This window comes from Lynx canadensis, chromosome F1 (genome assembly GCF_007474595.2).
Source record: "Lynx canadensis isolate LIC74 chromosome F1, mLynCan4.pri.v2, whole genome shotgun sequence".
NCBI classification, from domain to species: domain Eukaryota; kingdom Metazoa; phylum Chordata; class Mammalia; order Carnivora; family Felidae; genus Lynx; species Lynx canadensis.
This window is the reverse complement of record NC_044319.2, coordinates 43,809,273-43,835,031: the sequence shown is the minus strand read 5'-3', so window position 1 is coordinate 43,835,031 and position 25,759 is coordinate 43,809,273. Positions and strand designations below refer to the sequence as shown.

Sequence of the window (25,759 nt, the reverse complement as noted above, 5' to 3'; positions counted from 1 at the left end):
TCTAATGCACATGTGGGTCTAACGCCTCAACAAACAAAAGGTTCCCTTCACTGGGTGGCCTCCAGCGGCCCAGGCAGAAGTCCCGAAAACCAGCTGGAGGCTTTGCGTGGTGCCCCCAAACCTGCGTGTCGCCTTGCAGGCTGTGACCCACACACTTCCACGCCTCGAACCTTCCACTCCTCGTTCCCCTGGGGCCAGCTTCCCAGGAAACCCAATTCTCACAGAGGTGCCTAATCGAGTGAGCTCTGAAGCCAAGCTTCCCATTCCACCCCACCCCCTCCACCCACACAGCTGAGCTCACCCGGCCCAGCCTCTTTTGCAACTTTCCCAAGTCTGTGCACGAGAGGGAGAGGAGGAAAACAGAAGGAAGTAGCTTGGCCTCAATAAGCTCTTCTGCTCCAGAGCCTTTTTCCTCTGAACCGGCTGAGACCTTTGCTCTAAGAGGAGACCCCCAGACTCCGAGAGAGAGAACGGCCCGCCTGCCCTCAGGGGAGGCCAGATGCTAAGCAGCCACAGCTGTAAGTGCCTCGAAAGTTTTTCTCAGTTCTTCGGTCTGTCCCAGCAAGCCCTAGAGGTATTTGGGTTTGGGGAGGGAGGTGGGGAATGGAGGCAGGGATGAGGCTTAGAATCTGGCAGCTGCGGGGCTTAGATCCAACCCGAAACCCCCCCACCCCACTGCCCACCAGGGAAACTCCCAGGGCATGGCAGCGAGCCAGGTGGAAGGGACTTCCCCGCCCAGCCCAGCCCAGCCTGGGTTGCTGGGGCCCAGGCTCCCGGCTCTGCACGGGCCAACAGTCTTAGCGGGAGGACACTGCCACTGGCTCAGCAGAGGAAGGCCAGCCAGCACCCGAGGTCGCCTTGCCACATCGACAGGGCACCTCCTTGGGTGGAACCCGTTGGCCAAAGCGTCTCATTGGGGAAGGAGAAACTCCTAGAGTAGAAAAGTGTCCTTTTGTTCTAAATCATAAATATGTCTCCTGGCACAGCTCTGCTGTGCTAGGCAAGCCAGTCAACAGAGTTGGACAGATCTGGGTTCTAGTCTCAGCTTGCCACTAACTAGCTGTTCTTGACTCAGGAATCCACTGGACTGTGATGGCATTTTATAACCTGCAGGGTGCCCTAGAATTGCCAGGCAGCGTGCATTTATAAAAATAACTTCTCTGAGCTCGTCAGTCAATGCCCCACCACACAAGTCCCATGGAAATAGTAACTTGTCTGTACCCTCAGACCTACATAGTGTGGACTCATAGTAGGCATATAGTACCCATGCTGGATGGATGGACGGACGGATGGATACATGGATGGATAGACAGGTGGATGAATGGATAGGTGGACGGATAGATGGGGATGAATGAATGACTGTTTATTGAAGATTCAATATTCCCAGCATGGGTCAGGCTTTACGGAGGGATAGAGAGGTGGGAGGCACTTTCTTGTCCTCTGGGCACTGAGAGTCTACTTGGGGAGACAGGACAAATACTTCCAAAGAAATTAAAGGACACGAGCGCTGAGCCTCCTGAAACCAGAGCTATGGACACACGGCCTGGAGGGGAGCAGGTCCAGACCTGCTAGGATTTAGGAGGGCAAGGCAGAGTCGTGAGCCTTCCCACAGGGCAATAAAGCTTCGTGCTCCATAGATCATTTATTTTCAAAGACAAACTTTATTCCCACGACTGTAAATCCCATTATTTTTAGGGTGGATGCATTTGTCGTTTTCCAAGACGTAGTAGCAGGGAGGAGAGGCACTGAAAGTGGGGTAGATAGGAGCAAAGCGGGGAGACTGCCTGCTTCAGGATTCTCATCTGCCCCTGCTCACTGGTCTCCCTCATCCTTCTTCCTTGTCAGCAGAAATGACACCTCGCCTTACCAGCGAGGCAGAAGATTGTACCTGGGTCCCGGTTGGGGCCAGTGGGGGAGGGAGAGAAGGGAAGTAGGATGGTGAGAGCAGACCAAGACCAAGGGCTCGTGTAAGACTGGCCCCCAAACCCTAGGGTGGTGTCTGTGTATGCGCACACGTGTGTGTGTGCCTGTGTGTGTGCGTGCATGCACGTGTGTGTGCCCAGGGGCATCAACCCAGGCTTTCTTGCTCCTAGGGACTGAGCTACACCGTAACTTTGGCAGGTGGGCAGGACCAGGGCTCCAGTCTTAGAAGGACTACCAGGCAACAAGGGGAGAGGAGTTAGTCACATGCAGTGGGGGCTGAGTCGCCTGCAGATTCTGGTCTGAGGTGGATCGGGGCTGGCTGAAGGCAGGGCCCTGCGTTCCAAGCCTGCTTGTCACTGTTATTTAACAGTAGAGGGTGGTGACTCAGCATGGCCTCTAAGAGGATGCCCTGGTTTGAAGCATCTGAGGTACCTGGGTGGGCGGGAGGAGGCTTAAAAAGACAGCTATGGCTGAACTCCGGCCAAGGGCAGGGCCCAGAGACGTGGGAAGGGACTTCAGCCACCGTCTGAAACCTACACATGCCTCCTCGGTGAGCCCAACCGGTGTCTGCCACCAAGCTGCCTTCCCTCGCCGGTGACACAGTTCTGGACACCCCCTTGTTGCTGCTAGGGGGCAAGGGACCCCTAGGGGGTCCTGGGACCCAAGGGCCAGGCTATTTTAAGTAGCAGCCTCAGCAAATCCTTCCCCTTCTGAGAGTCTGCAGTAGGGGTAGGGGATCTGCAGCAGCAGCATGCTGGAAGGGCACATCCAGGGGAAGGGGACTAGGGTGGTAGTGGGGTAAAGGGAGCTCAGAGTCAAGGCCAAGGTGAGTCACAAGGATCCGAAGAAGAAAGAGTCAAGAAACACCAAGGAGAAGACATTAAACCTCAGAAGGGCTGGCATGTGGCAGAGGAAGATTGCATGTTCTCTGTGGCCCCAGGAGAAATCCACCCCTAGTGGAGGGAAGAAGCTCTATGGGAGCAGAGCCAGCTCCGTCTTTCCATGAACGAGGTCGAGATGGCTCAAGCCCCGGGTGGGGGATCGGAGAAGATGATCTTTGGGGTTCCTCCTACGGCGTGCTGGAGCAGGCTCCACACTGGTAGCTTGAAATCCGCCACCGTGGGAGTCGCTACCCCACAGAGAGTGGCAGGTGCTACCAATCAGATCTCTGCCCCGCCCCCATGCAACTAGTAACCATTCATCTGGGTCTTCCCCATTGGAGGAGCCTTTTGTGCTATCAGAAATGACACGTGCCCCCCTGCAGAATAAGCCACAGCCACAAGTGATGCCCACTTCACCCATGAGGGAGCCGACTCACCAAGGTCAAGCAACTCACCCAAGGTCACAAATGTATGGAGGTAGAATAAGAACGCTGACTCCAAAACTCACGATCACGCCCTGGTACGAGATGACCTCCCTCTCCTGCCCCAGACACCAAAGTGATTTGTCTTGTCAGGACATCACACTCAGATGACTTGGGGTTGTCGTCCACCCATGTGCTCTTTTTAAAGGAACTTTAGGGGTGCCCAGGTGGCTCAGTCGATTCAGCGTCCAACTTTGGCTCGGATCATGATCTCGTGGTTCACGAGTTCAAGCCCCGGCGTCGGGCTCTGTGCTGACAGCTCAGAGCCTGGAGCCTGCTCCCGCGCCCACTCTCGGTCTCCCTCTCTCTCAAAAATAAATAAACATTAAAAAAAAAAAAAGAAATGTTAAGTTTCTTTAAGTACATTTGATACTGTTTCATTACGTAACGACTAAGCCTTGTGTGACAAATGTTAACACAAGACGTATATAAAATAAAACAATAGCCCCTAGCTTCTCATCTACCTTTCCCTACCTCCTATTAATCATTTAATGTGTATCTATCCACAACTTTCTGTGTATGCAGGACAAGCACAAATAGGATATTAACTATGCAGTCACACAAGCAAGGTTGTTTTTTGCTTTTACGCAATCGAGATCATGCTGTACAAAACGTTCAGGGATGTTCTCTTTTACTTAAATTATTATCACTTTTTTTCTACTTCATTACTCCACTCTTTGTTTTTCTTGATCGTTTACATGTTTATTTATTTATTTTGAGAGAGAAGAAGAGCGAGTGGGGGAGGGGCTGAGAGAGTGCGGGAGGGAGAAAGAACCCCCAGCAGTCTCCGTGCTGTCAGCGCAGAGCCCCGTGCAGTCTCCATCTCACAAACCGTGAGATCATGACCTGAGCTGACGTCAAGAGTTGGATGCTTAACCGACTGAGCCACCCAGGCACCCCACTTCACTCTTTTTAAAGCCAGCTGGTACCCCAGAATCTGAATGGATCATAATTTATGTAGAGAATCTCCTATTGCTGGAAATTCGGGTTACGACAATGTTCTCCAGCAATCGTCTTTGTACAAAGGTATGTTTGAGCATAGGTGCGTTCTGAGGGTAGATGCCTAAAATTAGACTGTGGCCCGTGCGTATCGAACTTTGCTACTGTCAACTTTCCCTCCAAAAAAGGCTGTGCTATTCATAGCCTATCAACAATACATATTAGTGCTTCCCCTATACACTTGCCAACACTTAATTTCACCATCAGTCCTTTTAATTTGTGCCACTCTCTGGAGGTAAAAAAAAAAAAATGGTATTTTTAAACTTTGTATGTCTCTAAAAATTAGTAAGGTTGAGTATCTTTTCAAAGCTGATGGCTTTTCATTCATAAGACTTCTGGGTTGCTTATTCATATTCCTTGCCCACTGTTATGTTGTATATTATCTTTGATTATCTGCAGAGAGCTTCCCAGGTAGTGGATATTGATCCTCTGTCATATGCACACTCTCTACCCGCCCCGCCCTCACCCCACTTCCCCTTCATAAGCACGTTGGCCGCGCTGTCCCATGTCAAGCCCACGCCACCCAGCCCCGGAGCCTCTCTGACAGGGGCACCCGGTGGCAGGTGTGTGATCTTCATCCTAGTTTTACGGAAGAGACAGTAGAATGAGCAGGTGAGGGTGTGGTCTGCGGAGTTAGGCCTGGATTCCAAACCTAGCTCCTAATCCGGGTCCTACCACTTCTAGGCTGTGTTTTTAGAGAGAAACAATTAAACTCCCCTAGACACCTGGTTCTTGAGTGGTAAAATAGAGACCTATGGTGTCAGTCCGGCAAGCTCGTTTTGTGTGCTAACAATCGTCATAAAACAGCTGACATTTCTTTCTTTTTTTTTTTAAATTTTATTCATTTTTGAGAGAGAGCAAGTGGGGGAGAGGCAGAGAGAGGGAGACAGAGGATTTGAAGCCGGCTCTGTGCTGACAGCAGCGAGCTCGAGGTGGGACTGGAACTCACGAACTGCAAGACCATGATCTGAGCCGAAGTCGGACACCCAACCGACTGAGCCACGCAAGTGCCCCCGAAAGAGCTAACATCTCTTGAGCCTTTAATTGCGGCCGGTAAATATATTATAATAGTGTATTGTAGGCGTTAAACATATTATAATAATGTATTCATTCATTTAACCTCACAATGATATGCATATTTTTGTTTGCACATTCACAAAGTCCTCTATGCAATGCTGGGTGGAAAACATGTTAGAGGATAGCGTGAGCATAGATATGACTCCAGCATGGCAGCTTGTGTGTGAACACATTCCCCTCCAACTAAGCTGGCCAAATCTTGACCTTGGTGGTCAATCCTCACACAACAGCTCTTGTTCCACAGACCCGTTCCCTCGGCTCCCGTTCGTACCTCTTGTCACTTTGGCCACCTTTCTCTCCATCTCCTCCAACTCTGCTAGGGTTTTGTCGGGGCTCACCAAACGGGAGCCCAGCACCCCAGATCCTATGCACACAGATTCCATGGGCTCAAACTCAAGAGGTCAGGAGGCAACGTGGCACAGAGGAGCCTCCTCTGGCCTTCCATGCAAACGCTGGCTCATCCCTGTACTACCTGTATGGCCTTGGATGAGATATGAACGACTTGGCTTCTCTGAGTCTCAAGACTCATTCATAAGGCTACTGGGAGGGTTCTCGAAGCAATCAGAGGACGCAGAGCAGCCCCTGCAGGTACTCCGTCAGTGCTGATTCCTTCCCCACTGGTCCCTGCCTCCCTTTGGTCCTGACTCCCTTTCTAAGGGCACTGCATTGGTTTTAAAACTAGGTTGGAATCTTGTACCAAAGCCATTAGGAAAGAGCTCACCATGGCTCCCACTCCCCTTCTGAGCAGTAACTGATGCTTGAAGACATGTACCTTTCACAAGCTTCTGAGCCACTTCTCCCTTGGCTGGTTTCCCTGTGGGCAGTGACACCCAAGACAAAATGCCAGCCCTGGATAATACCTTGAATTATCTTCCTCTGCCTGTCTGGAGCAAAGAGAATGGTTGCTGAATGAATGAGAGGACCGAGTCCTTGGTCGGACCTCCAGGACCCACCTTAAATCTTACCTCTTCTCCCTGCTTTCCTATCTCCATACCCTTTGCTTCACCCTTCCAAACCATCCACCCTCTCCATTCACCTGTTCTCAGGGTTTTGATTACTTCATCCCCTCCCTCTGAAATATCACCCCCCGCACAACCACATGTCTCCTTCCTTCAAGGCTTCTCTCCCACCCCTGAATTCCCCCAGCACTTTCTCTGTGCCTCTGTTGGGACGCTTTATGCTTTGTCTTTGGTGTAATCACTCAGCCTGTGCCTTCTCCCATGATGACTCCTTAGGGTGGTTTCCTATTTGGTCCATTTTTGTGCTCGTGCTTGTGTCTAGTGCAGGGCTTTGGAGTGCAGAAACCGTGTCGGGATTTTTTGAAGGACTGTCTCGGATTACCACGAAGAGGTCTTGCCCATCATGCCAAGCCAGCCCTCCTGGGTTACCGCAGAAGGTCCAGTGACACCAGCTCTGGCTCTTCGGACAAACAGCTCTGAGCCGAGCCTCAAATCACCCTGGGGCCACGACATGGCTCGTGGAGGGGCACTAACAGCCCTACGTCCCTGGGGCCTAGGCACCCCCGGGCAAGGCCCTTGTGGCCAGTGAGTTAGAGCTCCAGTTGATAAAGTATTTTTCAACCAGAAGGGACCTTGAGTCTTTGGTGCCCAACTTGCTCATTCTCTAGTTGGAAAGCCAAGACTCAGAGAGGAGAAGTAAATGATCCAACGTCACACGGTGGCAATGTGAGAGAATTAGAACCAAGGCCTCAGAACGTCCGTTTTTTAGCTTTTTCCAGGACCCCAAGGAAACTCAAACTGGCCTTTTTGACACCTCAGCCAGGCTGAGTCAGATCAAGGTTTGCTCAGCATGCCTACCTGCTCCAAGTCTGGAGCACTCAGGAATTGGGAACTGTATACACATACATACGCGTGTAAGGGTAAAGCCAAAGAGCCAGTTAAGCACAATCCCCTGCAACAGTTTTGCCTTCACTTGTTGAAAAATAATAATAATATGGGGTGCTCAGTTGGTTGAGCGTCTGACTTCGGCTCAGGTCATGATCTCACAGTTCGTGGGTTTGAGCCCTGCATCAGGCTCTATGCTGACAGCTCAGGGCCTGGAGCCTGCTTCGGATTCTGTGTCTCCCTCTTTCTCTACCCCTCCCACACTCATTCTCTCTCTCTCTCTCTCTCTCTCTCTCTCTCTCTCTCAAAAGTGAATAAACATCAAAAAAACCTTTTTAAATAATCAATATGTACATGTATATGTAAAATGCATACATGCATATATACATGTTTCTTTCTTATAGGAAAGAAACATACTATTTCTTACAGGAACAATACCTGTTTGACATGTGTGTTATTTAAAAATGGAACATACTGGGGCGCCTGGGTGGCGCAGTCGGTTAAGCGTCCGACTTCAGCCAGGTCACGATCTCGCGGTCCGTGAGTTCGAGCCCCGCGTCAGGCTCTGGGCTGATGGCTCGGAGCCTGGAGCCTGTTTCCAATTCTGTGTCTCCCTCTCTCTCTGCCCCTCCCCCGTTCATGCTCTGTCTCTCTCTGTCCCAAAAAAATAAAAAAAAAACGTTGAAAAAAAAATTTTTTTAAATAAAAAAAATAAAAATGGAACATACTAAAAAGCACAGAGAACAAATGTTAAATTGTATAATTTCCCTACCACGCAGAATCAACCACTTAAGTTTGTTGTATATTTATTCCTAGGCTTTTTCCTATGCAAGTAGGAACGCATTTTCATATTTATGATGGTATCGTATATACAGTGCAGGGTCTTGTCTTCTTTTAGACCCTGTGGCATAAGCATTTTCCCACATTAGTATGATAGTCTCCAAAAGTCCATGTTAATAGTCTATTGTGTGCCATGATTTATTTAACCACTTCTTTGTTGTTGGATGTTTATAAATAATACTGTCAAGAACATTCTTGAACCTGAATCTTTGCCTGCATCTCAGATTATTTCCCCAGGACAAATTCCTAGAAGTGGACGGCAGGAACATTTTTAAGGCTCTCAATACTTGCTGCCAAGTAGCTTTCCAGAAACATGTACCAATTATACCCCCACCAGCTGCATTAAAGAAGAGCCTTTTGATTCTGTGATTGCAGCAACACCTCGGGCTGGGGGAGGGGCGCTCTCCCATCCAGAGCCTCTCGGGCAGTCCTGACAATGGATCCCTTGTCCTGCCCCCATCTCCTCTTCCCGCACTGCCCTCCACCCCTGGCTGCTGGTTTGACTGTCCTCGAGGCCTCTGTTCAACCCCGTGCGGTCTTCTTGGCGCTCCAGGCTGCCTCCAAGAACAGGGTTGGTGATGCTGAAGAGTGAGAGATGTGCCTGTCCTGTGGGGCCACCACACTTCCAGCCTTGGGGAGGCCCCGAGGGGAAGCTGAGGGAGGGTGGCAGCATTGCTGGTCCCCTATCTCCTTTGGAGAACGGCCCCACCTGAGTCCCGGGCCCAGAGCAGTGATCTGCACATCAAGGAAGGGAAAGTAGAGGCCAGCCTCAGTGACAATGGCCACACGGGACTCTGGCCAGCATGCAGACGACTTCTGTTTCCCTACAGGCTCCGAAGCCCCTCCATGAATCCCCGGAAGAAGGTGGACCTGAAACTCATCATCATCGGAGCCCTGGGGTGAGTAAGCCAAGATCAGCTCAGGGTGTGGGGATTGGGAAGCAGCCCCCTACCCAAGGGCAGTGAGGCCTCCTGCATATTTCCCACCGGCCATGGGTCTCTCTCTGATTCAGAGTGGCACCAAGGAGGAGAGATGGGCAAAAGAGGCTGGGAGTCGGGGTGTCTGGTTACTGGTCCCAGGTCTGCCCTAACTCTGCAGTGACTAGCTATGTGGATTAGACAAGCCACTTGGCATCCGTCTGTCCTCCCACCTCTGTCAAATATAGGAAAGACCTGACCTGTGGGACGCTCCACTCTCCGCAAACTTCTCTCCTCATTCGGACTGGTCCCTACTTCTAATGTTTATTCATTTTTGAGAGACAGAGACAGAGACAGAGCACGAGCGGGGGAAGGGAAGAGAGGGAGACACAGAATCGGAAGCAGGCTCCAGGCTCCGAGCTGTCAGCACGGAGCCCAACATGGGGCTCGAACCCACGAACCGTGAGATCATGACCTGAGCCGAAGTCCGACACTTAACCAACAGAGCCGCCCAGGCGTCCCGGACTGGTCCTTACTTCTAGAGTCCATTCCCTGATCCCTTACTGCTCACTGTGGTCCTTGGACTGCAAATGTTAGAAATTCAGAATCACAGAGAGGTGGCAGCGAGAGGCGCATGGCAAGATTCTGAGAACAGTCCGGGTGTGCATATGTGTGTGTGTGTGTGTGTGTGTGTGTGTGTGTGTTGTTCACATGTGTTTGGGTTTTTTTCTTCAGTGTGGGAAAGACCTCCCTCCTCCACCAGTATGTGCACAAGACGTTTTACGAGGACTACCAGACCACACTGGGGGCCAGCATCCTCTCCAAGATTATCATACTGGATGACACAACTTTGAAGCTACAGGTAAGCTGCTCTGCCTCTCCCTCTTCAGCCCGCGTACCTGAAATCGTCCCACATTCCCTGGATGGCCACTCGCACAGCCGTGTGCACCAGGAACTACAACGGTCTAGAGCAGAGATAAGCAAACTTCAATTCCTGGGCCAGATGTGCTCCACCACCTGTTTTTACAAATAAAGTTTTATTAGAACACAGCCATGCCCATTTGTTTACTTATGGTCTATGACTGTTTTTGCACTACAAAGGCGGAGCTGAGTAGTTGCAACAGACAGTTAGGTCTACAAAGCCTAAAATATTTACTATGTGACCCTTTAAGGAAAAAGAAATGCTGATCCCTGATCTGGGGCGGGGGGCGGGGGTGGGGAGGAAGGGCTAATCCAGATGTTGGGAGGCCTTATTCCTAGTCGCAGGTTCACTGGAAAAGTTGGTAAGTGACCTTGGGCAAGTCATTCCCAGGGTCCAAATCTATCAGGTGAGAATAACAGTGAGAATAACTGTGCCTGTCTTGATGGCCCAGGGGGAACGTGAGAGCTCAGATGTTAAGTGCTCTTGGGTTGCTAAATGACAGTGCGAAGATACTGTCACGAACACGGGCGACAGGGTTGAGTCGCCCGTGCTTGAAAGGACCACAAGCACCTGTGCCAGGGCTGCCTGCTTCCTGCCCACAAAAGGACACTTTGACATCACGGCACCCAGCTGGGCCTACCTCCAGGCACTCATCACAGCCCAATGGGGCGGCTGCTCTTCCCCTCCAGATCTGGGACACGGGTGGACAGGAGCGGTTTCGCTCCATGGTGTCCACATTCTACAAAGGCTCTGATGGCTGCATCCTGGCTTTCGATGTCACCGACCTGGAGTCTTTTGAAGCACTGGATACCTGGCGGGGTGACGTCCTGGCCAAAACGATTCCGATGGAACCGTCCTACCCCATGGTGGTGCTGGGAAACAAGATTGATCTCGCAGACCGGCAGGTACCAGTCGTGCTTTCGTTCATCCACCCAACATTACGTGAGCACCTACTCTGTGCCAGGCACTGTGGTCGGTCCCACACATAGGGAGCTGAATCAGGCACAGTCCTTACTTTAAGAATGTTGCAGCCTAATAGCGCATACAGACACTTGAAAAATGCTTATGATACATTATGGTAAATAAAATGACGGAGATATACCTTGGATATTTGGCGACCACAGGGAAAGGGCATTTACTCAAACCCAGAACATAGAAAGGGCTTCCTAGGGGAGGTGGGTTCCAGGCTGAAGAAACAGCATGAGCAAAGGCAAGAAATAGCATGCTGTGACTTGAGAAGTGAAAACGATTTTGTCTAGAGACGAGGAGTGGAGGAATTAAGGCATCAGCGGTAGGCAGGTGGAATTTGAATTTACCTGTAAAACAGTATTTCTACCCGGGGTCAGGTAGGGGATCACAGTTATCAATTCTTGAATCTGTAAGTTTTCTGGGAAAGTAGTAATATGTCTTTTTATTGCCATGGGCATATATTGGAGTATCTGGCTATGCAATGACAAGTGGTCTGCTCCATGGCTGCAGGAACCCCACTCGTGTAGGTATTTACCACTGCAGTAACATTGATTAGAGCTCTTCCCTTATTGCCTACCAATGAGAAAACAATAGAGGCAGACTTAATTTGTAAAAGATGCTCTTGTGCCAAACAAAGCTAAAATGACACCAAAAAGAACCATTTGAACAAGATTGTCTTAGTGTTTCGAGTAGAGAAAAGGAATGAGGAACCGAGCCATCGTATTTGAACTATGTTTTCACAATGGTTCAAATAGAGAAAAGTAATAGAACTGAGGCATCATTTGGAATGATGGATGGATGGATGGGTGGATGGATGGATGGATGGATGGATGGACGGACGGATGGACGGATGCATGCATGAGGTTCTGACTTTTTCTCAGTGAAATCAGAGGCACCATCTTCTGTTGCGCAGGAAGTGAAAGAGGCCCAAGTAGAAGTCTCAAGACTCATAGTGAAGCTCTGCCATTTACTCTGGAGAGCAATCAAGGACAAAGACAAGAACAGATGGGTGACCCTAGGGGCTCAGCTGAAGGAGGAGACCAGGAGTTGGAGCTGGTGTCTGGATTGTTTTTCCCCAGCAGCCATGTATGGGGTGAGAGCCAGGAACAAGGGACCTGGGACTAAGGTTCTTCCAGACGAGAGTAGCTGAAGAGTAGAGGTGTGGGGGCACTGACAAGCCACCCAGGAAAGAAGAGAGCCAGGGGAAGGTTTGGAGGAACAGCAGCTAGCTGCAGTGTCCAAGGCAGAAGGGCAGGACAGAAGGAGTGAGGACAGGAGGAGGTGGAAGGGAAGGAGACTGGGTCACAGAATGGGAGACCAGATTTGATATTTGACAGAGGTCCTGGGTCAGGCCCTGGGAAGAAGAAACTGAAGTGGAGAAAAGATGCATTCTGTTGGAGGGGCAGGGGAGGCTACCTTGAGAGGTGGAGACAACAGGATGAGCACGGAAACGAGCAGGATGGAAAGAGCCGGTGATAACTCGAGGGGTGGAGGGGACCATCCACGCCTCAGGGGAGGAGCTTTGCTCTGCAGAAAGAGAGGAAGAATAGAGATTTGAAGGCAGCAGTGAGGCCCCAGCCAAGCTCATCACCATCTCTGGGGTCTGCGGTGAGCAGGGTGTAGACACAGCCCCCACCAGAGAGGGCGACAGGGGGAACAGAGACTCCAGGAAAAGCCAGGGCTCAGCCAGGACAGGGAGGTGACAGAGGACCCTGGAGGAGGGAAGCAAGGGGAGTTCGTCTTTCCACAGGGCAGCCCCGGGATGGGCACTGGTAGAGTAGGCATCAGCAGAGGCGGGGAAAACGCTAAGCAATAATGAAATGAGGGCAGGGAAGTAGACAGGAGGAACCGTGAGTGAGGAGAGGTGACGCCGGGACACCACTGCCCTCCAATGTCCTTGTTTTGCCCCAGCTTAGCAGAGGGCTTGGGGAACAGAGAAGGCCAGCCGGGAGGCATGCTCTGGGCTCTCACTTGAACAGAGATGAGCGCATACGAGCCTAGCCGAGAGCTACCTGAAGGAGCTCCTTCTCTGGGCTCGAGTCCGTGCTTGCCCTGGGCCAGCTCCAGGGTCCTCGTCTGTGAGGTGCAGACCAGACACAGATTCCATGAGGTGGCTGGGGACTTAAAGGAAATGATGGCTATGAAGCATTTGGCAAACTTAGCCCACAGAAACCATCGTTACCTTCCCTCTTACGTTCTCCAAGGGATGAGCTGGGAAAACACAGGAGTTTCTCTCACTTAATAAAAAGGAGATAAATGTTTAAAAGTCTACTGCTAGATTTAGGATGAGTAAAAAGTTCTGGAGTTGGATGGGGATGACGGCGACACAACAACGGAAATACGCTTTAATGCCACCAAACTGTGCACTTAAGCATAGTTAAAATGGCAAATCCTGTGTTTATGTAGGTTTTAGAACAATAATATATATATATATATATATATATATATATCTCACCAGAATGATTTTAAAGAAATTGCTGACTTTGATTTTTTAAAATCCCTATTCCTTCTACAGAAGGCAATAGTGAAAAAATACTAGTTTGCTAGAAAGAACAGTTCTGCAAATACCTATGCTATGAGGGATTTATTCACTAGGATGTGAATCCTTTGCTCTATGTTCAGGAAGGCAGTTTCTGACTGATCACTGATTCATAACATGGGGATTATATTTTCTGAAATAAGTCTCAGTTATTTTTGGTAGTGGTTTCAGATGTATTTGACACACTAATGTTAACATTCATACAATTGATTGCTTAAAATGCATATGAGATGCAAAGACATCATAAATAAAACTATGCGAATTGAGCTAGTTTTGTCAAACATTTGGCCTCTGATGAACAAGCAGATAACAGGAGAAGCAAAATGTTAATAGTATATATCGTCAGCCTAAAGCAAAATTAACAGAAGGAAAGCTTTCAAAAATTTCCTATTTCCCAAGTCCCCAAGTACCGCACCCTGAGTTTATTTCCACAGTCAGAGCCTAAATTATAAAGAGCTATTATTTTATAAATAAATAAAGAACAAGATGACTGAGACAATGATGAAATTGTAACAAGAATTGGAAGCAAATAGTGAAAAGTGCTGTCTGGGTGGCTTTCTTCCCAGGCCCGCTTGCTGGGGTTCAGTTTGGGAGAGGAGAAGGGGCATACAAAAAGAATGTTAATTTGCAACATAATCTCAACTGACATTTTGGAGCGCGACTTAATCATTCCATGTAAACCCAACAGAGAAAGATCGGGGACAAATGAGATAAAACATCTGTCACAACCAGGCACCAGACAGGCACAGTCACTGTCCAGTGGGAGAGAAGGGAGACGAGATCAGCGGGTTGCAGGTGCAGCCTTGTCCCCCCAGCTCTGTTGCCGGGTGACCTTGGGCACTAATCCGGGCATCTGCTTCTCATGCCATGAAGTATAAAAGATCTCCCTACATCCTGGAGAAGCAGAGTCCTTTGGCTTCTTTTCACTTGACTATGGTTTTTACTGCAACCCCAGAACATCAGTGATGTGCTCAGCAAAATGCTCATCACCTGGTGGGGGTGGAGGGTGGGCAGGGGGAAGGCACAGTGAAAAGCCTGAGTCCAGTCCTCACACTTAAGGACTTTAAAAGATAGGAAGCCCTTTGCATTTCTAAGGCCCCGTCAAGGTACAGCGTGTTAATTTCTAATACTTATTTATTTGTGGGTTACCCTTGGCGCTTCCTCCAAAGAGTTCAGAATGTTCCTGAGCTGTGAACCTTCTTGCCTGCTCACCAGGCCTTGGGCATCTGTGCTCCATGGAAGGGAGCAGTCCTGGCCAATTCTGGACCCCTCCCCGTAAAGGCAGGAAGGTCTTGGAGATCAGAGGCCGAGACTAAAAGGCCTGGGGTTTCCCCCCAGAACCCAGGCACGGGGTATGGAGGTGTCAGCTAGTTCCCCAAAGGGCAGGCTGCTTAGTCGACCTAAGGGGCTGCACCCTCCAGTCTCCCAAGGCGAGCCTCCCAGTGCCAGGCAATACTGGTGTCAACAGAGGCTCTGTGGGAGGCCACCATGAGCCTCCGGTGCTGCCGCCACTCCTGAGACCAGGGAGCCGAGACAGTCATGCGTCCTTTAATCGCAATGAGATAGCCATCCTTAGGACCTGCAGGAGGGAGGCATTCTCTGATTGCCCCTGGCTGTGCTGTCTTCTGGGAGAGGGGCAGAATGTCCTTTCTTCAGGATAAAAAAACCCTGGCTCCCTTAAGCAAAATGAAATCATGACTACAAAGTACCAAGCACAGCCAATGTTCCATATTCAGGGAGGAGACCATTTCCTCCTCCCTGAAATAATTCATTAGGCATTAAAGTCAATGGTTCCAATTGTCTTTGGAAGTAACTCCCAGGGCTCTCAGGAGTTTTCCAAAACAGCACGATCAAACTCTGATCAGCCATTTGCATTCAGGTAGAGGTGTACCCATTCTGCCTATACTGAGTGGCCCACACTGCCAGGCCAAGAGCTGAGGAGACCGTGAGCCTGAGCTCAAGGAATCAATGGTCCAGTGGGAGAGGGAGAAAGGGTACCGTTCTCCTGCAGTGCCCTGCAGAGGGCAGTGCCCATGCCACAGGAGCTCTGAGCTGGACTGCATTGCAGCTCTGCCTTTCTCAGCTGTGTGATCTGAGGCAAATCGCTGAACCTCTCTGAGCCTCAGTGTTCCGATCTCTAAATTGAGCCGATAAGACCCATCTCACAGGGTCATTGGGAGGATTGAATGAGTGAAGATGACAAGATATCTAACACAGTATCTGGCTTATCAACTGTTCCTCGGACTCTACCCTGGGGAAGGAGGGTTAGCAAGGACCTGAGTCTCTGCTCAGCAACAGACCTCCTGGGCATGGGCCCTGGTGAGCCAGCCCAGGGGAAGGAAGCCCTCCACCCCGGCTAGTGTCTATCATGTTTATCTTACAAAGAGACTGAAGAAGGAGCCTTAGGAAAGCAGCATATAGTACATTGGGCTCTCGTTCTGCCGAGCCTGTGTTCAAATCCTGCTCAACCCCACACACTCTGAGCACGTTTATATTCTCCAGTCCTCACTTTCCTCATCCGGAAAACAGAGCTCACAAAGGCCCACCTCATAGACTTATGTTAAGAAATACGCATGTGAGGGGCTCCCGGGTCGGTTAAGCGTCCGACTTCAGCTCAGGTCACGATCTCGCGGTTCATGGGTTCGAGCCCCGCATCGGGCTCTGTGCCGACAGCTCGGAGCCCGGAACCTGCTTCGGATTCTATGTCCCATTCTCTCTCTGCCCCTCCCCAACTTGTGCTCTGTTTCTCTCTGTCTCTCAAAAATAAATAAAGGTAAAAAAAAAAAAAAAAAAAGAAATAACACATGTGGAATTTCAGACACATGGAAGTTTCTCAATAAATGGGAGTAGTAGTGGGGATGGCGAGACACGAGGGTGGTAATGAGAGAGGGCGATACGATGACGGTGGCCACGGTGATACATACAGTGATCATTTCTTCCCCTCACTCAGGTGCCCCAGGAGGTGGCCCAGGGCTGGTGTAAAGAGAAAGATATCCCCTACTTTGAAGTCAGTGCCAAGAATGACATCAACGTGGTACAGGCCTTCGAGATGCTGGCCAGCCGGGCTCTGTCCAGGGTAAGTGGCTATGGTGGTATCATCTTCCAGGGCTGCCCCGAGGATGGGAAACTGGGGAGCTTCAGAGAACAACACACCGGACCCAGGTAGGGATGCGGGTAGGACTGGACGGCTCATCGTCTCGATTAGTTGCTGAATGGGCTCGGCAGTGCTCTGGTTCTGGAACCCCAGAGTGCCAGAAGTCTAAACCTACCTTGGGTTATATAGTTAGTGGTCCCTCAGTCCGGCTGATGATCCCTTGTGGAGTTTCTAAAATACACGCTTCTGTGCCTCCCCCGGAGACATTCTAATGTAGGGAGGGTTTGGGAGCTGATGGTCTAGTTCGGTCCTGACTGGCGAGAGAGGCCCCACAGCGCCAAGCATTTGTCCAGATGGACGATCAGGTCTGCAGGAGTGGATGACATCCTCCAGGAAAACAGATGGACAGCTGTGGGCCCCCCCGTGTGGAGTGTGTCCTCTGTGGCCGGCAGCGTGTAGGGCTCGGGGACCCTGGCTCTCTGCAGGGGAGCCCGATAGGCCCATGTGTGGTTACCGTACAGGTGCATGGCATGAAAGGATTTGGTGAGGTGGCCCCAGCGGCAGGGGGAGGGGAGGCACGCAGCCCAGCTGTGAGGGATGGGAAGGGGGACGAGGGGAAGATCAGGGAAGGCTGCCTGGAAGCAGTAACAGGGTTTTCTTCCCCTTCCAATATGGAGTCTGGAAACTCAGAAAAGGGTTCGAGTCATTGGCGCAGGGAAGGGCTCAGCTTGTCTCATTCTTCTGCCACATTTAATCACGGTGGGCTTCTCAGGAGAGGGGGAAAGCTCATCACAGCAATGACTTTGAATTGAAGAAAGGAGGATGGGAGATGGGGGGTGTCCCCGATGTGGAAGTGCCTGCCATCATTGCGGTCGACCGGCGGCCTGGCCCCGTGCTGCCAGCTGCCCCGGACGGAAGTGCCCCGTGGCCCCGTCTGCGGTCGTCCACCAAGGAGAGAGGCAGCAACCACCCCCAAGAGGCTGCCCAGGGAGAAGCCTTAATCGCAGGGTTTGGCCAGACACAAGCTATATTCGTATGCTTCCCCTCCCGGCCCCCAGCCCTCACTGTCTCATGTTAAAAGGAAGCAGGGGATGTCCGTCTCGAGCACATGACCGAGGGCTGTGGCTTTTATGATACAGCCTGTAATGCTGGCTCTCAAGCCACAGATGTGCCTGCTCATGCCACTCCCCTGGAAACTGAAGAAGGTTGTTTGACCTTGTATGGTGAGAGGTGATAAATGATCCTGCACCAACACAGAACAGTGATTGCCAAATGCTGAGTCACGGAGAAGTTCCATCGGCCCACAGCCAGTGTCTGTGTGTGGTCAGCATCTGTCCTTTCTGAAGAAGGAGTGCCCTTTGTTCTCTTCTTTTTACTGTTTTTTAAATTTACATCCAAGTTAGTTAGCATACAGTGCAATAATGATTTCAGTAGAATCCACTGATTCATCCCCTACGTATAACACCCGGTGCTCATCCCAACAAGTGTCCTCCTTAATGCCCATCACCCGTTTAGCCCATCCCTCCACTCACAAGCCCTCCAGCAACACTCAGTTCTCTGTATTTAAGAGTCTCTTGTGTTTTGTCTCCCTCTCTGTTTTCATCTTATGTTTGCTTCCCTTCCCTTATGTTCATCTGTTTTGTCTCTTAAATTCCACATATGAGTGAAATCATATGATGTTTGTCTTTCTCTAATTTTGCTTAGCATAATACCCTCTAGTTCCATCCATGTTGTTGCAAATGGCAAGATTTCATTCTATTTGATTGCCAAGTAATACTCCATTGTGTGTGTGTGTATATATATATCACGTCTTTATCCAGTCAGCTGTCGATTGGAGTGTCCTTTATTCTTAAAGTTACATCTTCTTGCTGTGTCCACTTTATGAAGCTTGTCTGCTTGGTTGTTGTTGTTTTATTCTTTGTAATGTTTGTTCATTTATTTTGAGAGAGAGATTGAGAGCCCAGGGAAAGGGCAGAGAGAGGGAGAGAGAGCAGGCACTGTGCTGGCCACCAGCACAGAGCCCAACGCGGGGCTTGAACTCATGAACCACGAGATCATGACCTGAGCCGAAACCAAGAGTCAGACGCTCAACAGACTGAGCCACTCAGGCACCCCTGTTGTTGTTGTTTTTAATATCCATCCTACTTGGCAAAAGAGTGACTGAGCAACCCTAGGTCAGTCCCTCACGTTGATGGGGGAAACTTACTGATGAGAAGTCTAGAAGTCACAAGTATGGTATCCACAGCGAAACTGACCTACATTTGAATCCTGCCCTGGTGTTTTTGAGTGGACCCCTGGGCATATGACTCCTCTGAGCCTCAGTTTCCTCATCTATAAGATGGAAATAATGCAATCCTATAAACATTTCTTGAGTTGTCAGGCTAGGGCTGGAGATACGGACCTCAGGGGCTCTAAGGTCAGGTAGAGGAGTAGGATATTCACAAACAGGTTGTCACAGAGGTAAGTGCCACAGAGGGGGCAAAGTCAAGGCATGGAGATGACTCAGTGGTGGCTGGTGGCGAGGGTGGGCAAGGATGGTCCCCAGAGAAATGGCGTGTGACTTGGGTGTTGAAAGACAAAGCGCAGTTTGCAGGTGGCCACGGGAGGATGGGGGAGGGGCAGGCACAGGAGAAGGAGAGAGAGAAGGGCATGGCCAGAGGCCCAGGCACCAATCCACAGGGCTCATGTGAGGAAGCAACTGTGGGTCCATCTGTAAGAGGAGGAAATGTGGCATGCAGGAAAGTGGGGGTGTGGGGCGAGCGATGAGGCCCACAAGGTCAACAGCACGGATCACGAAGGCTCAGAGAGCCCCCACCAAGCGCCTGGACTTCACGCAGCGGGCGCATGGTGTCCAGACCGCGCTGCTGGACCCGAGGCACACAGGGGCTCACCTGGCACCTTGAAGCCCCGCAGGGTGTGCCTTTTCCTTAGAAACGTGGAGGAGAAATATTTTCCCATTAAAACAGAACAGCCATTATTACTAGAGCATAGACTGTAAAACGCACGTGCACTTTTAAAGGGAAACTGGAGTTTGCACACCTGTGTCGTGAGGTCAGATGAGTTCTCAAAGACATTTCCGGCAAGGGCCTCTCCCCTCCTCCCCAGGGAGGTGTCGTGCTCACGGTGCTGGAGGGTTTGAGGGGAGATGTGAGAGGCGGCAAGGGGAGGAAGCCCCACGCTGGGGTGGGAGGACCTGGGGCTCTGAAGCCGGGGAGATCTGACTGCAAATCCTGACTCCCCCTCTGACTCACAAGTCACACGGCCTCCCTAAGCCACCACTTCCCTCTCTTTAAAGTACAAATAATATCTTCCTAATGGAGTTGTTGCGAGGACCAAGTCAAACAATTCCTAGTACAGAGAAAGCACTAAGTAAAAAGTTGCTGGGGGCACCTCAGTGGCTCAGACGGTTAAGCATAGGACTCTTGGTTTCGGCTCAGGTCGTGGTCTCAGGGTTCCTGGGTTAGAGCCCCACTCTGGGCTCCATGCTGACAGCCCGGAGCCTGCTTCCAGTGTTTTCTCTCCCGTTCTCTCTGCCCCTCCCCCACTCACACCCTCTCTCAGATAGATAGATAGATAGATAGATAGACAGAAGGTAGCTGTTTTAAAATGGAAGCTGTGTATAAGGGTTTTCAGCAAGGGAGTTTTCTGCTTCATGGAAGATGGGCTCAGTGGGTGGTTGGGAAGGTACTGCAATAGCCCAAGCCCGAGAGAATGGAGATGGCAGGGCAAGGTGGACTAAAGAGACGTTGGAGGTAGAGCCTCAGGGGCTCATGATGGTTGAATGTAGGAGAGAAGGAATCGGGAGCTATTCAGCTTGGCAGTCAGATGCACGATCGCTCGGATGGAATGCTCGGGACCAAGCTAGAGAAGAGAGGGGAAAGCAGGAGCATCACGGGAGGAAGGGGGTGATGCACTCAGTCCACGGGCCACATGACATCCACACTTCCTTGAAATGCCTGAGCTCTGCAGTGAATTCTGCTTGGAGTGATTTGTGAACATGGCACCAGAATAGGTACTCGGGGAACATTTTGAAAGGAAAGATGGTAGGTGGTTACTTTACGGTCCCAATCTGGCCACTTTCTTTTTCTTTTTTTAATGTGTATTTATTTTTGAAAGAGAGAGAGAGAGATGTGAGCAGGGGAGGGGCACAGAGAGAGGGAGACACAGGATCCGAAGCGGGCTCCAGGCTCTGAGCTATCAGCACAGAGCCCGACGGCGGGGCTTGAACCCACGAACCGCGAGATCGTGACCTGAGCCCAAGTCGGACACTCAACCGACCGAGCCCCCCAGACGCCCCCCAGTCTGGCCGCTTTCAAGGACTAGGATACTTAGTTATTCCAAAATATGATACGAAGGGACACCACCTACTTAAGGGGATTGGCACGGATGAGATTCTGCTCTTACCAAGTTGGTAATATCATCCCTGCTGGGGCTGTCAGGCCCTCCCCTGTGGCATGAGCTGCAGCATGGAGGCCCGGCTCCTGAGGGGTAATTGGGGAAGGACGCAATCGCCATGCCCAGGAGGGAAGCGGGCTGGCTAGCGGGTAAGCTTGGTGGAATCACAGGACCTTTCTGAGGTCCTCCAGTTGCAGGGTCTAAAGGCAGGTCCACAGAGGCGACCAGGCTTGAAGGGACAGGCCGGCACAGTCACATCCCTTAGGTGCAGCAGGTGCACGCGTGAGGACACTTCCGGTTTGCTCTGCACTGGGATGCACATCTTGCCAAGAGGACAGAGGCCTGGAGAAAAGAGCTACACAGGAAACCCAATTACGGCCCGCTGGTTGCTTAGAAGTTTTGTGGGAAATCCGAGGAGCGAGATGACGCCGTTATTACCTGCAATGGTGTCACAGATGGGAAGCACTCGGGTGATCTGGACCTGGGGACGTGTGAATGTTATCGGGTTCAGAAGGCCGGCGTGAAGGCCTCAGGCTTCTCCAGTGTAATGAGTGAGGAAGTTTCTCACCCCTTCCAGAGGCAGAACCCCATGCGAATCTAGAAAGATCTAGAAAGAGTGCAGAGGAGCTCAGGAAACTCTGTGGCTGCTCGGGAGGCCCCACACCCCCTTCCCTGCAGGCTGGTGCTGCGGACAACGGCACGGTTTCTGTTCATGAGGGGCTCTGGGGCCCCCCGCTGGGCCTCGGGTGGACATGGGGTGGGGGGGGGGCACACTCAGGGGTGATGAAGCAACAGTCCTGCCCCCAGGGTCCAAAGACCCAGTTAGGGAAGTTCCTGATCCTGGTCATGGTCTCTGGCTTGAATGATGACAGAGGGACCCACAAAGGACAAAACAGAGAATGCTTCCCAAACCTGCCTTTCAGGGAGAGTTGGGTCACCAGGGTAAAAGGGGCTTAGACAGTGATGCTCTGCCCTCCCTTGTCCCTCACTGGGAGATTTGGAAGTGTCGGGATTTTAACCACATCAGCTCCGTGGAGTGAGAGGGCCCCGCACGCAGCGGCAGGGTCCAGGTGGAGGATGGGACACATCCAGGGCTGCAGAGGCTGGAGCCCACACACCAGGCCTGGGAGGTGCTGGGGACAAGGAGCCACCTGGCCCCATTTTGTCTTCTCAGGCTCCTTGGGTGGGACTCTGCTCTCCCAGGGTGAGAGCCAGGGAAGCCCTGGGGTGCCCTGGGTCAGGTCTGTAATCAGTGGGCTAAGATCCTCCCCAGCAGAGGGGGAGATCAATCTGGGGTGTGGGGACATCTCCAGAGAGATAGACCTTCATTTGCAGGGCATACACTGCCCCCCAACCCCCAGCACTCATCCTTCCTGTTAAAATAAATATATATAAATTCTAATAACTCTAAATAATTTGCTGAGGGGGAGTGCTCAGTCAGTGAAGCAGCTGATTTCGGCTCAGGTCATGATCTCACGGTTTGTGAGTTCGAGCCCCGCGTCGGGCTCTGTGCTGACAGCTCAGAGCCTGGAGCCTGCTTCGGATTCTGTGTCTCCCTCTCTCTCTGCCCCTCCCCGACTCATGCTCTGGCTCTCTCGCTCTCAAAAATAAACAAACATTAAAAAATAATATAATAATTTGCTGAGCGATACTCAAGGCCCATCACCGAGGCTGACTAAGGAGGCCCTGAGACCCAACCTGGGAGGACCGAGAAACAGGGACTTTCAGGAAACAAACTATATGAAAAAGGGCTGGATCCCAGGCCCCGCACCATGACCTCTGCATGTGAGGCTAAATGACCCCTCAGTCATGGGGCATCAGGGGACCGTCTCCTGTGTCTCAGGAGCTACCATCATCAGGGTGTAGCAAGTGAGGCCTGATGCCATCTCCTGGGACAGGGTGGTGACATTCACCAGTGGTGATGGGTGCTGCTCGGTGAGGGCCACTGACCCACATGATACCAGCTGTGGGGGAGCACGGATGCCAAGCCCAGTGACTGGTGAGAGCCGGGCAGAATAAAGACACGGGGTCCCTTTAAGAAGAGACCCTTTAGCCCTAGTATTCATCTCCTGGAGAAAGGGCCCCCTGCCCCACCCCAGCCTCACCCTGAGCCAAGAGGTCCTGGGAGAGAAGTGGCCAGCTGTGTTGGGACACAGGGGTTTGGGAAGGTAGCAGAGAGCCAAATAGGCCCAGTGGAAAGGCTGAGTCTATCTGGGGGAGGACAGAGAATTGACTGGGCTTCTCAGGTGCCAGGGGTGGCCGTGGGGGAGGCTGGGAGGCAGACATGGTGAACGAAGGGTGGGTGTGGGGGTGTTTGCGGGGAGAGGTCTCCAGCAGAAATCAGGAGAGGGTTGTCATCATCTCTGCCGGAGGTCAGATGTCACCTCAGGTGACACTTTCAAGGATTAGGTGACACTGGCCACTTCCATGCTCCTTCTGGAGAATGGAAAGTTATGGGACCTTGTTGTAGGTCAGGAGATTGGTGCCACCCAACTGCTCTGGGCTCCTGGGAAGAAGCTGGAGGAGGAGGTGAGGACAGAGGAGGGTGGGGAAGACCAGTGCCCCACCCGCACCCCCACCCCCACCCCCCGCTGTTAGTTTCCTAACAACGCAATGGGGAGGGGACAAAAAAGCCCAACCACCGTTGGCCAGTGAGAAAGAGAAGGCAGGTGGGAATCTTTACCTCTCAGGATGTGAACTCTGACTTCTCTTTTCCTTCCCCAGTATCGAAGCATCTTAGAGAATTACCTCACAGACTCCATCAAGCTCTCACCGGAAGACCAGTCCAGGAGTAGATGTTGCTGATCTTTCAGTCTCCCGCTCTGATGCCCAGACAAAGCCTGCCCATGGTCTGGGCATCCCAGCCCCCACCAGCCCTTCCCTACCCCCCACCCCCACCCCATCTGCCCAAGCCCAGCCCAGGCACTACCCTCATATCTGTGCTGGGCCCAGATCAGAGCACAGCCCCTGCCTCGGGCTGAGTGTAGTGAGGACAGGGCTGGGCCCTCAGGGGTCCCGATGGAACCCAGAATGTCACAGCCAAATCTCGGGCCAGGAGGAGTCACCGTTCCCTGGCTGGCTCCAGCCTTCCTGCTACCTGCCCTCCCCAAACGCACTCTCGCTCCAGAACGCACATCTCTGCAGACAGGCCACTGTGTCTGGAGTCCCGTTACGTTCTCCTGGGGACTGGCCTTCCTCGCCCATACCGCCATGCACCTGCAAAGCCACGGCACAGCTTTGGACAAGGGTGCAGCTCAGGCCACCCCGGCTACCAGCGCCAGAAAGCGAGGGCCTGCCTCAACCCCTGGTGGCCACTGTCCAGGCCTGGAACGGTACTCCGCCGCCTCCAGGGCATAGGACGGAGGGAGCCCAGGAGAGCCACCCAGGACGGGCTCATTCCTCTCTGCTGGATGCGCAGACAACTCCTCTAAATCTCTCCGAGCCTCAGCTGGCTCATCTGTCAAATGGGGGTGGTTTGTGTCCTGCCGACCTCAGAGTATATGGTTTCGAGGACCAGAAGCTCTGCTTAAATCTCAGTTGCTCTTGTTGATATGCATTTATTTATTTCTCCAACAAGTATTGTTGAACATCCGCTATGTACAATGCGCCGAGGTCCAGTGACAAATGAAACAAACGAGGACCCTGCTCTCCTGGACCCGGCTTTCCGATTAGGGAGAGAAGCGATAGGCACAGAATTTAAACAGCTATTTTCAAATAGCAGATGAGTGCTTGGACAAAGCAACCGAGGTAATGGAATAGAAAGGGACAGAGACTGGGGTTGGTGCTGTTTCAGACAAAGTGGTCCAGGAGGGCTTCCCTGAGGAGGTGTCATTTGGCCCCAGGACTAGAGAATGAACAGATGACTTTCATTAGAGATCTGGACAAAGAGCATTCCATGGAGAGGGAGCAGAAAGAGCCATGGCCCTGAGGTGAGGACAAATTTGCTGTGTTCCAGGAACAGTGAAAGAACTTTCATTTACCTGAGGACTCAAAGCTGATATCCCAGAGACAAGCAAAAGGGATCCTGCCCCGAGTGGCTCCTTGATGCTCTGCTGACTGGCCACCAGAGGGCAGCAGTGCTCCTTCCCTCCCGTGCTGAGTGGCCAGTGGCTTCTCCATGACCCTTGAAGAAGGGCTTTTCTCTCTACGCTGATCCTCAAAGCTTGTTCTCAGACTGGGGGCATGTTTGGTCCTGCGAGATTTATGGGGCAGGAGAATCCCAATTTCTTACAGCTAGTAAGAACTGAGCCAAAACTGTAACATCAATGATTCAGGCAAGAAATCCACATAAGTGACAAATGCTAGAAATGAGGGACCTGGAAAACTCACGGACTCCCTCTCCCTGCAGATTCTTCCGGCAACAGATAGCATAGACAGGACCCAGCCTGAAGAGGGTGGGCAAAATGACCACTCCGAGGCTCCCAAGCCACATCCATGCCCTCCGTGGAAGTCTCCTGTCTACACAGACGTATCTGGCCCTGAGCTCCGAGCAAAGCTGGGACGTGAGCCCAGGACTTCTGATGGCATCTGACTCTGAAGATACTCCCAGAGGCAGGGGATCCTGCAGGGGCGAAGGGGTCAGCAGGAGAGTCTGGGGAGCCTCGTCTGCCCACCCAGCTGTGGAGTAAGGGCTGGCTCATCCCGGGCAGCCGCACGGATCTGGCAGAGAGCAGGTGGCTGGGAGCAGGCCGCAATCTCTGTGTCCTTCCTGGGAGTGGCATTCTACACCTCACACAGGCTCTCCTGGGAGTGCATCGGACCGTGGATGGGATGTGTGGCGTTTGGGCTTCTGTATCCTGTGTATGCAGCACCAATGGACGTGTGAACTGTTTCAAAACGTGTGCAACAAATAATAAATGTGTCCTCCTTTCTTTTTA

The 25,759-nt window shown here is 51.7% G+C and overlaps 1 protein-coding gene across 2 annotated transcripts; it reads left to right on the top strand.

Moving 5' to 3' along the window:
- The first annotated feature begins 335 nt into the window (after positions 1 to 335).
- On the top strand, positions 336 to 25,759 carry RAB7B (RAB7B, member RAS oncogene family). 2 transcript variants are annotated; one of them, XM_032591806.1, is made up of 7 exons: positions 336 to 518; positions 5,138 to 5,338; positions 8,877 to 8,945; positions 9,699 to 9,825; positions 10,575 to 10,790; positions 16,344 to 16,469; positions 23,607 to 25,759. In XM_032591806.1, the coding sequence occupies exons 3-7, from the start codon at positions 8,893 to 8,895 to the stop codon at positions 23,685 to 23,687; spliced, it is 603 nt and encodes a 200-aa protein (XP_032447697.1). In that variant the 5' UTR covers positions 336 to 518; positions 5,138 to 5,338; positions 8,877 to 8,892; the 3' UTR covers positions 23,688 to 25,759. The 2 variants fall into 2 exon arrangements, with proteins under 2 accessions (XP_032447697.1, XP_030158841.1); XM_030302981.2 differs by lacking the exon at positions 5,138 to 5,338.